Source organism: Echeneis naucrates, chromosome 22 (assembly GCF_900963305.1).
Source record: "Echeneis naucrates chromosome 22, fEcheNa1.1, whole genome shotgun sequence".
In the NCBI taxonomy this organism is placed as follows: domain Eukaryota; kingdom Metazoa; phylum Chordata; class Actinopteri; order Carangiformes; family Echeneidae; genus Echeneis; species Echeneis naucrates.
In genome coordinates this window covers 4,249,632-4,264,527 of record NC_042532.1, presented here as the reverse complement: position 1 = coordinate 4,264,527, position 14,896 = coordinate 4,249,632, and the positions used below count along the sequence as shown (strand labels likewise).

The following is a 14,896-nucleotide window of genomic DNA, read 5'->3' as shown; positions in this document are numbered from 1 at the left end:
TCCTGGTCTTCATTAAGGAAGTGAGTAAGTGGGATTAGGTTACTCCACTCTGTCAATCTTCTTATTTAGCTGTTATTTGTACATTGTGTCATTGTAATTCTCATTTTAAGGTGATGCTTCCTCATCTTGTTGTCATGCAGTCTGCACAATCCCATACTGGTTGCGTGTTCTTTTCGTGTATTTGTGTATTTTTAATGCCTACTCTATGTGGCCATTTAAATTACCCCCTAAGGATAAGCAAAGTTTCTTCAGTTGAACTGGTACATTCTCACTGGCAGCAGCCTCACATGTTGTCTTTGAACTAACACAAAATTGCTTCAGCAGCTGCAGCTGTGTGTTCTTCATGTCAAATGATGGACTGACTTCACTGAATTTGATCAAAAAAAAAAAAAAAAAAAATCAACTTTGTTTTCTTTGACGATTTTTGTCGAGTTCACTGACCTTAACTCAGTTACTTTTTGTGCTGAACCTAAGTTCAGTTAACTCAAGGCATCAGGGGAACTTAGGTTAAGTTGAACAAAGTAAAAATAATTTATGGTGTAAAATGAGGAAATGTGAAGAAACTGCTCAAGCATTTTGGTCTTTGTTTTTAATCATGAGCCCTGATAATAAAGGTACCTTTTAATGTAAACAATTACAAAGCAAACTGTTCATTCAGCCATTTATTTATAAAATATAATTTCAGCATTTTATGTTATCAGGCTATCATTTATGTGTTATATAAGTATTTTAGAGGTTCCTTCCTGCATAATGTATAACATGAACATACCTCCATGGCCTGACACTGTTTTCAAAAGAAGGAATAGACATATTGCGCTTTTGTCAACTCTCGCTTTCATGTCCCCACACCTGGCTGCAGCGTCTCTCCGCCCTGCATCACCACATCAAATAAAGGCTCCCAAGCATCCACTTTATCCCTCAAGGGGTGGTGAGTCAGCCAAAGAGCACATCTGCCCTGTTGTTTTTATTACGATTCCCATCTATTCCTGCCCCACCGCCGCTCATTTTTCGCCACCTGACAGTCAAAACGTTAAGGTGCCATGACACCCGTTTTTACTGTAAATGGGTGGAGAGACACTGACTCCCTCCTTCATACCAGAGAGTTTACATGTATGGCTAAAGGCTACGGTGGGATTGTTGATGTGCCAATGGGGGTCATGACCCAGGAGGTAGAGTTGTCTCACTGTGAAAAGGTGTGCATGTGCGTGGGTGCTCACAACATCTCAAACCTTTTCCTTTCATGGATGAGAAGAAATATTTCTACCTGTGCTGCACAACAAGCACACAGTGTTGGAAAGTGGTGATTGGACATGTTTTAACTGTGCTGTCTGCGGATTTTGACAATCGGGAGTCCTGATCTTTAATGGATTTCTTTTCACTGATTTAACAGTCAAAATATATAAGCAAAGTGTTCAAAGGTATTTAAGGGTTATGTTAGGATGCAATATGTAAGACTGAAGGCCATAACACATCAGAGAATTATTTATGTAAGAGCGCCCAAACCATTTAAGAGTTGTTTATAAAAGAAGCATTGTGAAGATGAATAAATGCTGCTGTGATTAACACTGTGACCTACGTATGTGTATGTGTGTGTGTGTGTGTGATTCATCACCTCAGACTCATTACAGCAAAACACATCAGAGACTCTGTAGAAATCTGGATCCAAGTCAGGGATTGCCGGTGATGGGTTGAATATTGTCTTTACTGTAACAAGAAATCAGACTGTTAACTACTTCATTGACCACAGTTAATCATCACAATCAACAAGGCAACATGCAACAGTCATGTTCTTGATGATAAGCCCTGTTATAGTTGTCTGTTCTCTTTTACAATGCCATATCTCTGCGGCATGTTTCACAAGTATATGAAGTTTCTTTTCCATTTCCTGATGCTTCACTGTCAAGGTCTGGAATTACCTTAATTAAACTTGTGATTGGAACAAAGGCTAGTGGGCTGCTGCTGGGGATTGCTCTCACAGGCAAAGCTCAAGTGTATAAGCTTCTATAAAAAGACACCTTTTAAACAATTAAATTAGCACTCCCTGGAAAATAACACTACAGGGAAAAAGGGCTGGTGGAAACGGCCCCACATCCTGGAGATTTCTCTAGTACGCCATAACCCCGGCTTTTTGTGTGCGTACTGTATGAGGCGTGTGAGGCACATAACCCCACAGATGTGTGTCAGTGTGTGGGTGAGAGGAGTTGTGACCCTTTCCACACGTTAACGAGAGCAAGAGAGGCCGAGAGAGAGAGCAGAGAGTGTTTGTCATAAGTAATCCTCTGTACGTGTTGCACATCACTGTCTTATGCATATTCATGAGCATGCAGCATTAATGCATCTAATACTGTGATTTCTGTGTATGTGTGAGGATAAGCCCAGCTTGACGAAGCGATTAATTCTGATACCTCTGTGTACAAAATAAAGCCTCATGGAAGTGTGTGTGTGTGTGTGTGAGTGAAATATATGTTCAGCATTGGTGACATCAAAGTCTGTTGTGGAAAAGTGTGTGCTTGGTTGCTGTGTGTGTGTATGTGTGTGTGTTTGCGTGGGCATATAAGAGAGCAGCTGCGTGGGTTTGTGCAGGGCTTTGGCCACCTGGCGCTTTGAGGTGGATACTGGGCTGCTCGCGAGTAAAAGTGAAAAGAATGTCTCTCTCTCTCTCTCTCACACACTCATACTGTACTATATGTATACTCACACGAGCCAAGGCCATGTCATAAAAAAAAGTGACACTGGGCTTTTTCCAGCTCCTCTTGCCTCTCTCGCTCTGACAACTGCTTTGCTCCTCATCGGTTCGCTTTCCAAGGCAAGTGCGACATCTCTGTAATGTGATGCCTCAGTTTTGCATGAAAGAAACCATCTCTGCCTTTAGCCTCCTCAGAGTCTCGACTTTCACAAAAAACACTGTTCTCCGTGTTTTGTTTTCTTTTTTTTGGACAATTGTGCCTTTGATTTGACAGAAACAGCGAGAAAGACACAGGGAAGTCAGGTAAAGAGAGAGGGAGGGGAGGCGACATGCAGGGCTGCTGCAGCTGAGTTCAGGACTTCATCGCATGTGCTACAGTACAACAGGTGAGGCACTGCGGCGCCACTTGGACACTTTAATCCTTATATTTCTTGTCATCTTTGATGAGATGATAATAGCTCACGAAAAGCAAGAAGTAAATATGTTTACAGCCTGGTACAAAGGACTGTGTTGGTGCCTAATTTCTGAACAATGAGGGCATGGCCACTTTGACTGACAGGCAGGAGATCGTACCTGCACTCACCGAAATCCGGGCTCCAGATACATCCTACCTCTTAGCTCATAACTGGGAGTTAGGCAGAGTCAGGCAATGCCAATATGGCGATAGTGGGACAGCCCAATCTGCAGAAACCTGTGTGACATCACGGAGGCTGTGTCCACCTTTGTTAAAATCTACGTTCCAAATTGATTACTGAAGATGGTTATATTTTAAAAAGGGTTCACAAACACAAAACCTGTATATTCAGCACACCAGCAATTTAGTGTTTTCACAAACATATATCCAATGGGGGGTGGGGGGTTGGGGTTATTATTGGCTTTTCAGATCCGATGCTCTGAGTAGAAATGAACTAATTAAGTAGCTTCCATAGCACTAGTGTTGTCAATATGCTTTAGTTACTTTTGTCCTGATAAAGAGGTCTTCAATGATTTGTGTAACTACCCCACCTTTTCTGTGTCTATTTTGTTCTTTGATCAACAAAAAAATTCTGCAGAATTCAGGTAAACACTCTGCTGCAAGTTTGGATGGTGGGTCCAGGTGGACAGGACTTAGGACATGGCTAATAGTGGTGACTAATTGTTGTGACATCACAAAGCTACAGAAGGCTTTGCACTTGCCTTGGTAAGCAAACCAATAGAAACTGAGGAGAAAAGCAGTTATCAGAGCGAGAGCGTGACGCTCTAACCAATAGTGTATGACATACCTCATTTACCTCAGATCATTATCAGTTTACAATATTATTATATCATTATTTGCAGCCCTGGAGAGAATTTGTAGGAAGTCTAATCTTAATATTCACAATCTGCTTCCTTTACCACAATCTGTGGTGTGACTGCAGTGTTTGTACTAAGCGTGTAACTTAAGTACTTGGTGCTCATAAAGTAGAGGGGAAACTCATCAATACACTACCAATACCCAATACACAGTGATATGCTACTGTTGATATCAATAACAGATGTGGTGTCAGGTTGCTCTGATTTTGTTCGCCAGGTGTTAGTGAAACCGCAGCGCATACACAAATACACACACTCAGCTGCTGGGACAGATGTGGTAATACTGGGGATATGTGCATACTGAGTCATGTCTGGCTGACTGTGTGTGTGTGTGTGTGTATGTGTGTCATGACTGGGCTCTTTCACTCAGAGGGTCAAAGCCTGGTTGCACATTCGCAGCCAGAAGAGTCCGGTAAAAAACGACAGAAGTTTGCTGCTGTGGTGGATTTATAGAGAAAGGTGGATGGAAAACAAAAGCAGAGGGAAAGCAGTGTGAGACAGAGATCACTAACGTGCACACACACACACATAAAAGAAATGAATCATCAGTGGGAGTGTGAAAGGGTTTTAAGAGGCTCTAATTGCATCTGCTGAGAAATATAAAAGTGGCTTCTTGCTCAGACAAGGAGGAGCAAAAGATGAGAAAAGAGTGACACTACACAACTCCAACCACTTCCCAAGACATAATTTAATTCCATTAACGTCTCTGTATCAAACTGTAGTTTGAGCAGTCAGAAGTTTAAAATGCCCCAGATGAAACTTCCCGATTTTTTTATAGCAATTGTAGTAAATGATGGCTTGAAAGTAAATAGACAATTCTTTCAGCTGCCATGATTTTTGTTGATGACTTAAATAACCTAATGTTTGCACAAGGAATTTGTGTTTCTACACTTTGTGATGCTTTATTATCTGTTGTCCAGGACATAATGCTGTATGTTTATAGAAGAACTTTGGGAAAAAAGCTAGAAGACTGCTTGGTCACAAGCCAATGACCCAAAATATTTGAGGAAAAGATCCAGACTTCAAATGATGAAGAGCAGCACAGTCTTTAGACTTAAACCATATGGAACTAGTTTGGAGTGAACAGGCATGTAAAGATGCCTGAAATGGCAAATTCAGTTGCTGACTGAGGCAAAGAAATTTAGATGAAATGTAATTTGATTGTATGAAATGAAATTAAGAAACAGCTGGAACGACTGACAGGTGGTGTATGTTTTCATCTAAAATAATTACATGCAGGAAGAATAAACTCTCGATAGGTTATCTTGACGAGTGTTTCTGAGAGTTGGCATCCACAGTACGTGAGGCTCGTTGGTGACATTTGCGTAATTTGAGCGGCACTTCACCCCCGCGTCATTAAATCCTCGCCGCCAAACCCATTAACACTCATTCTCTCCAGAGTACTGCATTTACGCAATGCTCTGGTGCAGCAATGTTGAGGTGGCATCTTTGCCAAGCGTCTTCACTCGCCTTGCCTCTCTCTTGGTGCCTCATGCCAAGCCTAATCCCGTGGTACGATCGACATGGTGAGGAGGGGTTGGGGAAAGAGGGTGGCGCTCAGCGAGGCCATCTGGGTATCCCATCTGTAACACAGTTATGGCTGCGACTCGTTCGTTCTGGCAGCCTGCAGCGAGCGTTTACCAGCGACAGGCCCTGATGACAGGGCGAGAGGCTCCCCAGACGTCTCGAATGACGCGGAAGGCTTCTAATAATAGGACGCTGTTAAAGATGATTAGCTCAGTAACCTGGTTATCAAAAAGAAAAAGGTTGAGAGAAGGAAGGGAGAGAGGCATGGTGGTGGTCTAAAATAGGATTTTGTTTTTTGTTTTGTTCAGAAACACAAAGATCCTGTTGCCTTTTTGAAATGTGCATGGACATGGTGCTTGATGTCGAATATGAGCAGTAGAAACACAACAGCTACTTGTGAAAATATTTCAATTGTTCACTCCTCACACTTAAGCCTCTCTCTGAAGAGTGTAAATGTGGAATTCAAGTCACATGACTAATTTCGAGAGATCTTCTTTTCGTCCTCTACTGTCTCTATCCTACAAGATTGCTTTGTCTGGCTTTTAAAAAGACAGACTGATCAATAAATAGATTAAAAGAAACTGACAAGTTCCACGATCTAGAGCTATTCATTGGTTATGAGACTACAGGGACTACCAGGGAACCTGGAACTTTAGCCATTGTAACATTTATAAAACAAGAGATTATAACACATTATAATACTGAGAAATAGCAGAACTTACATGAATTCCTTTAAAATGATGTCATGTACAGTTTCCTGAACTCAACATGCCTCAAGTAGCAGTATCTATGTCCTCTTAACCCTGCTGGTTTAAAGTTCCTATAAGGGCTGAAACTAAAGATTAAGTCATTTTTTAAAACTCTGGCAATAAAAACATGGTCTCAAAGTAAGAGGAATCACAAAGTCAACAAACTTCAGTAAGGTCAGTCGGCCAGCAACATGCAATGTGAAGTTTCCATACACAGATGAAATTAGGCATAAGTTACTGGACTTACAGAACAAGTGTGGCTGTGGCAGAGAAACCCCGAAGACCACTGAACTGAGTGAGCAGGTATTTCATTGGTTAAGAAGTGAACTTTATATTTATGAGGTTTTTAATGCTGCCTGGAACTGCAGTCACTCAGCTCCTGTTGGCTCGGCTGTAAAGTACTGTAACATGCTCCCTTACAAAAAACAGTGGCTGCTGTTCACTTGAATTCACACCACATGGAGTAAATTCCAGTAGTTTTCCAGAAATAAAAATCATTTCAAATGTTCTCAAAACCATAGTCGACCTAATGACATCACTCAAACCAAACTCATATTCAGTCATGTACGTTTGTTCATGCCCATCATACACAAGCTTTCCTGACCAAAGAGCACCAGGCTGGACCAGGTCGCTGATGAGGATGAAGCGAGAATAAGTGTATATAATCGGAGAGTTTAGAACATAATGAGCACACAGACAGCCTTGAAGTGGCCTAGAAGTGGAGACATGTAGATCCTGATACTTTATAGACACCTCCATCATTATAGGATCCCCACTGACCTCAGTGCCTGTTCTTACTAATGGAACCTTTCAAGGCCCCATGAAATGAGCAAGACTTATCGAAAAGTGTTGGAAATGTAAAGAGAGGACTCCCCCCACAACCAAAAGTCAAAACATGATTTTAATCTCCTGTCACGCTCAAATTGCTTGACAAGCTAACAGAAAGGGTTTGAATAACAGACACAGAAGAGGTCATCCGTACCTTTCGGTTATAGTCAGTTCATCACCTAAAATGACTTCATCAAAGTTTAACTCTTCTGTGTATGAGTCAAACAAAGAACTGATTGAGGTTCTTTGACGATGGCAGGTTCAAATAAACATGGTTAATGGGATTTAAATGAAACCACTTCTTCTGTTCTGTATAAGAGCAACATTACAAAACTTGTAAATATAACTTGCAAATACGAGTTTTACTTCAAACAAACAAGTGCGATCACTTTCAGGCTCCAGAAGGAACTATTCTAGTTGAGTGGACACTGTGCAGAGGCACTCACTGACCTTTGCTCTCCTGAGCCATACGCAGGGCTTGTAGAGAAGTCTGCGGATTGATCTCCAACTGACACACCAAAACTTTTGCGTGACTGATGGCTGGAAGAGCTTCCTGTAGCTCCTCACTGCCCAACAGCATGTTAGCACCAGCCACGATCACAATAGCATTCTCACCTGGGCATAGACAAGAGACATGTGACAATACAGCCTCCATGTCATCACTGTCAGACTCATGAGATGCTTAAATCCATAATTAGGATTACATTTGCTTTACTCTGTAAGCATGATGCAGCAAGTGTACAATATATACTATACATGTAGAAACTTCAATAAGTTAAACTTTCTGCCTTAACAAAGAACATTTATGTTTGACAAAATCACTTTTAAAGTGCTGCAAATAATCTGATGCTTGTTCAAATGCTGTATTAATCCTGAAGTACATACTCAGTATTATATCCAAAACACTAGAACTGAAACTTTTCTTGTGTTTGATTTAGAGTATCTGATTTAGAGTTGACTTTGTGGTTTTAAGAGACAAAGCCATCTCAATGGCTTCCTTTCACAGGTTTTTCACCAGAACTCTAATAACAACAGGCTGATCAGCCAATCAGAAGAGATTTCATGTAAACACATATAGAAACAGAAACCACATTTGTGTAAGATTGGAAGCTGGGTGCAGGAGGACAGGGCTTGTGGTATGGCTCAGAGCGAAGACTGTCTTGTTGTAACATCACAAAGTCACACAAGTCCTGACTGGCTGGTTTTAAGTCTCTGAATACATTGTTATGTGTGCATTTCTCTGTTGATTGAGCACTTTACTTTCATAATATTTTTAAAGGATCAAAGATCACATGAACATCTACCTTTGAACTATATGAGACCTGCCATAAGCCAAATTCTCAATACACAAACCCTAATATTCTTATATTTTTTTCACTTGGTTTGATTTCTTTGAGTTCCTTTCATCAATAAATAGTCTAACGAAAAACATTTGCTTTAACTGACAAAACAACTTGTACAGATTGATTTATGGGGCATTACTTCTCAATTCTTAATCTCACAACTACCGTCAACAGTTGAATCTCTGTCTTGTTTGGAGACATTGAATTTAGACAGTTAAACGCATAATGTTTTGCGGTTGGAGTTTTCTGAATGTGGCAGGAAAGATGGAAACCGCACGTCATCACCTGAGTATATTTGTTCCATGACAGATATTGCTCTCCATATGGACACTCAGCAGGGTTTGGTGTGCCTCAGCATTCATGTGTGTATGTCAAAGAGTGTGTATATCTGGTGATTACAATAATTTGAGAAGGCGTGAGTCAATGGCAGTACTGAATACATGGGTGTAAAGTGTGTGTGGGTGTGTGCATGTGCATGGAGTAGCCAGAAACAGTGAGGTTATGGCAAACACGCTCTAATTTTAATGTGCACAAGACCATTTCTACTAAACTCCAAGAGAATGGTTTGCATTTACCTGCATCATTTACAACAATGGAGGCAGCTCCTGTGGCGGCCTCAGAGGTCTGCCCAACAAAGTCTGAAAAAGAAAGAAGGATAGGTTATTTCATCCATTATTAACCCATACAAAGAAAAGTTAGAATTCTGATAATTTTCTTCCTTAAAAGTCTTATAAAAAAACTTTCAAGGATGCATGTTGGTATTGAAATCATTGCTAATTTGTTGGTGTATATTTGGTTCAGGTTATTGTATTTCTTGGCGAGAGAGGCCACAAAGAATCTGGATTGTGAAGTGCACTGATCACACACTTGAAAAGTGCCTTCATCCTTTAAGCATCCAAATGGTTTGATAATCATTTGTTTTAACAATAGAGAAACTTTCCAGTACAACATGAAAGTCTTAAGTAACTAAAAGAATCAAGAAAATTCAGGCTAAAATAAGAAACCCTGGCTCCGAAGGTGAACTTTCTGGCATGCACCATGGAAATGGAAACCAATTTGGCATGTAAAGGGAAAAAAGGCCTCCATCTTACCTGTGTGCACACCACTGTCCTTGAAATTCTGGATGTAATTGTCTCCAAAGAAGTCTTTACCAACCTAGAAAATATTGAAGGGAAAACGATCACAACAAAGGGAGTGTCACGCAGGGTCAGACTTGGTTAGCGGCAACTTTTGAAAATTGGTATACTCAATTCTCAGTTGGGTTGGATTTTTACTGTGCCCTGCCAGCATACTGGCATGGTGCCGCCGCCGAAAATGTGCATAGACGAACACACAAAGTCAACATACGCACACGCGCAAACACACGACCAGCTGCGCCAAGCCTTGAAGACAAGATAACCCCGCCTTCACGCCTCTTCATGCCCACCTCGCTTTCGTTTTTTTCCCTCCTTCCACTGTTCCTCTGATCTGCACTGGGATGTCCACATCTGTAGCTACTTTGGGTTGTGGAAGGGGTCCCCACCTTGCCCCGAGGCGCCTACTTCGAACCCACGCTTTCCAAAAAACGTGCCAAAATGCGGGCAGTTCTAGCTGCCTGTGATAGTAGGATGGGCATGTATTGGCTGCTTGGCCCCATTCTCTTTGAAGAGCGGCCTTCTGTCTTCGATGTTTTTGACAAGCCGGGGTTGTCTATTTTTGGGTTCTCCCCATGCCCGGAGAGCTCCTCCCGCACTGGGTTGTTATCGATCGGGCCTCTTTGTTCCAACAGAGGTGGGGCTTCGGTGCTTTAGTGCTCAGGTTGAAAGGCAATGCTGAGCTTACTGATTGGAGACTTGGGGTTGTATGGTAAGGGAATAGGCTTGTTTGAAGGCGCGCAAGCGTAGGTGGGCGTATGCATGCTGTATGGTATTGATCAAGAGAAAATGAGGCATGGGGAGTTGAAGTGGTGAGATGACCAAGTGTGAACGAAGCTATAAGGTTTTTGGGAGTTGTTAACTTGTTGATGGAGTATGGTAGCTTTGGTATGGTAGCTGTACTGAGTAGAACGTGGATGGAGAATTTATTTTCTTCTGGTCATGCAGGGATCCAGAGGAACACATCCTTGATGCTAACGGATGTAGCAGAGCAGCAGGGTATGGCTGTAAACTTGACTGTAATGTCATACCTTGCCAACCATCATGGTTTTAGCTCCTAGTCTGGCAGCCTGCACACACTGGTTGGCCCCTTTTCCTCCAAAGCCTATGAAAAACTTGTGACCATGAATGGTTTCCCCCGGTTTAGGAAGCCTTACTGCTTGGCTGTGGGGACAAAAAAAAAAAAAAAATTGTGAGCAATATTTTGAGGAATACACAAACATAAGACAAATTTCCTTCCCTTCAATAAATACTATGCTTCTTTTGATTTAGGAATATAAATAGCTATTTCATCTCAAATGTCTTTTAACACTACCGTTTTTCTTTGAACTTTGAAGATAACACTTCAGGGCCAAAGTCTTCCCTGATGAGCCTGTGGCTTTAATCCTGAAAAATGACTCATTTGTGGTGGACTGCAAATGTCAACAATGACCAACATACTTTTGCTTTTACTTTTTGACTATTGTAAACAGATAATGGCTTACCTCCTCTGTGTGCCTTTCATTCATGGTGTGCAAAACATACTGAATGGCTTACTAGCCAATCACATTTTGTTATAAACTGACTCAAGGCTAAAGTCAGTGATGGTTGTTAGCATGACACAATATGAAGCAATAGAGCCTTATGTATTGTTCAGTTTACCTGAGATATTTTTCACAGACATTTAGTCGGATATACCCACACAAGTGTCTTCAAATTTGCTAATGATGCAACCAGCAAAACAAACAGATGTCTCAACTTGACACTGACCACACCAGTAAAGCCTGACTCATCTTGGTTAAGGAGCCCCTCCCCTTAAGGTTGATATGCCACTGGTGGGTGCATTGAGAATGAGCTGTCTGTTGCCTGATTCCTTCTATCACAGACAAGGTGAGTGATGAGTAACATGGATAGACGACAGACGGCTTCGTGCTGTATGTCAGAATGCTGTGGCTTGGCCCCAGACCAGCACTGCCCAGGGCCAAAGGGTTTGTGGATGGCAAAATGTTGTCATAAACTTGTTTTTCACCCTGTTGTTGCTCTTTTCTGTGCTTGTGTATGTGTGAGCATGTGTTTGTGGCAGGTGTGCTATTACAGTAAGTTCACTCAATCCCAGGATTTCCAGTAACTGAGACGCCGGTGGCAAACACTGGAGGTTGTTATAAATGCTGCTGTTTTTGCACTGCCGTGTGAAAACACTGAAATGCCTAAAGCTATAACAGGATGTGGGGTCAGTGAGGCAAAAATGTGGTGAGAAGGAAGCAGAACAAAGGTCAAACACATGGAGATACACACACACTCAAACACATACACACAACGTGTCAACACACACATCACCTATTCTCTGTCTTGGTGCAGCTGTCTTGCTAAATTTTTCCCACCTGTGTTACCACTGTTTGACTTCTGGTGGGAAAATCTGCGCTCGAACACCAACACAAACTCATTAAGAGACTATGTTTTGTCAGGAGAAAACTTTTTTAGTTGTTCCTATGTCCATGTGCCATAATATATCAAAATAACAACACAATGTGTTATAATCAGACCACAAAACAGTACAAAAAGACATAAAAGACATTGTCACATACTTACCTCTCTCCTATCCTATCATTGAGAGGGATCCATTCCATCCACTCATCCATCCATTCAAATATGACAACCATCTGTGTGCTAGGCTAGTTATCTTAGATTAGGACAAACACATGATACTGGGTGTAACAGATTGATATATATATATATATATAAATATATATACCCAAACATGTTTTGTGCTAAAACAAGCGAAGCTAAACTAATCTGTGGTAATTGACTCATTCTTAATACTCACAGGTCATGAAAGTGGTACAAATCTTCTCATGTTACACATTTCTTTTACAATTTTTGACAAACTTTAGCCTTTTCTGTGAGACAGTCTGTCCTTTCAGTGAAACGCTTTTTGAGTCTTTTGTCCTGAATCTATTCATGGTGGTTGCGTTTCTACTTCTGCTTGATCCAGTTCCTCAGCCTGTCTTGTGCAGTTATTTTCTGTGGGAATAGGAAATCTTTTTGTCAGAAGGGTTTTTCTATGCCTTTGCTGCACAGGTCAAGAACCAGTGTTCTGCTTTGCTGTTTTATAAAAATGCCAGACAAACGGATCTACTGTGTGTCATGGTAGGTCGAGACATTTGAATGTACATAACAACCATTAATACATCTCTAAAACTGGTGATAACTGATGGGCACAACCCCTGTCAATGATGCAGACGCTGTCAACTTAAAATTTTAACCTAATGACTCCACATTTGGCTGACAGCCACCTGAAGCTGGCTAACTGGCAGGTAGGATAAACACATTTCAAAATTCTTAAATAAACCCACCCACGCTTCTTCATGCTCAGAGAGACACTTGGCTATTGTTGTCTGTGGTGAGTGCACCAAACAAACAGGGCACTTATGTGCTAAAATGCAACCTCACTGCGTTTTCTCCCACAGAACCAAAAGGCCAGAGCAGGTGTTCAGTGACGTGAAACACTTGCTTTAAGCCTGGCTCCCATTTCCCTCTGCTCCATCTCTATTAAAGTCATTCCTCAGCTGTTGGCGTGCAGAAGGAGGAAGTAGACATGGACGAAAACAAACAAAATGCTTGTCTTCCAAAGTTTGATCTAGATCTAGTCTGTCTGGTTCAAAACACAACCTCTGGCATGAGTTACCACTTGTATAATAAGTTCATTCAAGTTTTGCATTTTCAATTTTATAAGTTGAACTTTGTTACTGAATAAGTAGGAATACAAATTGGACGTAATTAAACACCATACCAAACATTTTAATTTAAGGGTGATAATGTTCAGCTTGTTTTGCGACAGTGTTTCTTTTAAGTGTGTATGCAGCAGCAGAAGAGACAGTTTGTTCACATCTTGTATAACTTCCTTTGATCCAGTGATCAGGACGAAGGACGTAAAGAGCAGAGACTACATAACTTACATGGCCCCTGCGCGCTGCTTTGCCAAGAAGAAGGGAAGTGTCAGAGTAGCATGTGGGTGTTTTTTGTGTTTGTGTGGTCTCAGCATTTGTTGGCGCCATGTCCGTACTGCTATTATTCGCCTGATCGTCAGAAACAGCTTATATCAGGAGATAAAGTCAGCCATTTAAGCTGTTTTGGGCTTCAATTTGTTGGTTGTTTGTGGAAAAATCAATCTGGTTTTATGTTGTTGTTTTTTTTTTTTTCCTTCTAAATTTATATCAAAGACAACCTTCACTGAATCATGGTCAGAAAAGGTAATCTAGGAACACACTTAAAAGTCAGATACATGTAAATGTGGTCATTTGAGTAAAAGTAACAGCTTTAACTTGGCCAGAATCAAACTTATTCCTCATTCATTTATCCACTGATCATTTTATTAATTAACTGATTAATCATTTTGTGGCTTATATGTCAGGCATGCCAATGTCGAATTTTTATTCAATTGTATGATTAAAAAATTATTCCCCAACAACATTTTGAGCTGAGGAATCTTTTGAGATGCGATTAGCTAAAGACTTCTGAGATAATGGAGAAGTCTGTTCCAAAAGGGAACTCGAGTGAAATCTTTGAATAAAGGTGAGATAGCTTTGCGTTAATAGAAACAATCCTGTGCTTTCTCTCCATAATTTGGGTAACTCAATGAACAGGTGGAAAGCGTCTCCACACAAAGCGCTGTGGCAGTAGGGGGCACTGTATGGCTTTGAGAATGGGTTAAAAGCCTCAGCGGCTCTGCTCCTCCTCTTCATACACTGCACACAGTCGATAATTAAACACAACCTTTTACTACCACACAGCATGTAAAACAGCAGCACAGTCCTCCACAAAATTCACTGACACACTTAAAACTAAACTACACAGACCTGAGTGTTTGTGCCAGAGAACAGAAGCAGAGGGATGCAGAGCGTGAGCGTCCGTGCGTGTCTCATGTCAGTCAATTCTACTGCCACCCAAACACTGGTTCTTCAAGACAACTGGATTTCTAACTTCAAAGCCATGCATATCACTTTGAAGGGCTGTGGATGTATTCCAACTACCCTCCCCTATCCACATTCTGACCTCCATCCAAAAGCCCAACCCTACACACACACACACACACACACACACACAAACTCCAAAAACAGGCCATTTCCCGTTAGCTTATTAGGTTCTTAATTGACAACTCCTGCCCATCAAAGCAGAAAGTTATTGGTTGAATTGCTAATGAGGAACAAAATAAATACTTGCCCAAAATCTCCCAGTAGGAGAGGGCATATGTTTTTGATAAATGGGAACTTGTGGAGCAGTCTGAGCGACAACTTGTTATGTGACAAATTGAATTGGAGT

At 41.2% G+C, this 14,896-nt stretch overlaps 1 protein-coding gene across 5 annotated transcripts in view; it reads right to left on the bottom strand.

Moving 5' to 3' along the window:
* rbks (ribokinase) overlaps positions 1–14,896 on the bottom strand; it is a 34,122-nt gene that overhangs the window by 12,952 nt on the left and 6,274 nt on the right. For 4 of the 5 annotated variants that reach the window (XM_029493432.1, XM_029493431.1, XM_029493434.1 and 1 more), the window contains exons 3-7: positions 10,630–10,762; positions 9,557–9,620; positions 9,041–9,103; positions 7,573–7,737; positions 1,613–1,704 (exon numbers count right to left, since the gene is read on the bottom strand). In XM_029493432.1, the coding sequence (XP_029349292.1) occupies positions 1,613–1,704; positions 7,573–7,737; positions 9,041–9,103; positions 9,557–9,620; positions 10,630–10,762 (517 nt within the window). The remainder of the gene's footprint in view (positions 1–1,612; positions 1,705–7,572; positions 7,738–9,040; positions 9,104–9,556; positions 9,621–10,629; positions 10,763–14,896) is intronic. The other variant, XM_029493435.1, reaches the window with a different exon arrangement.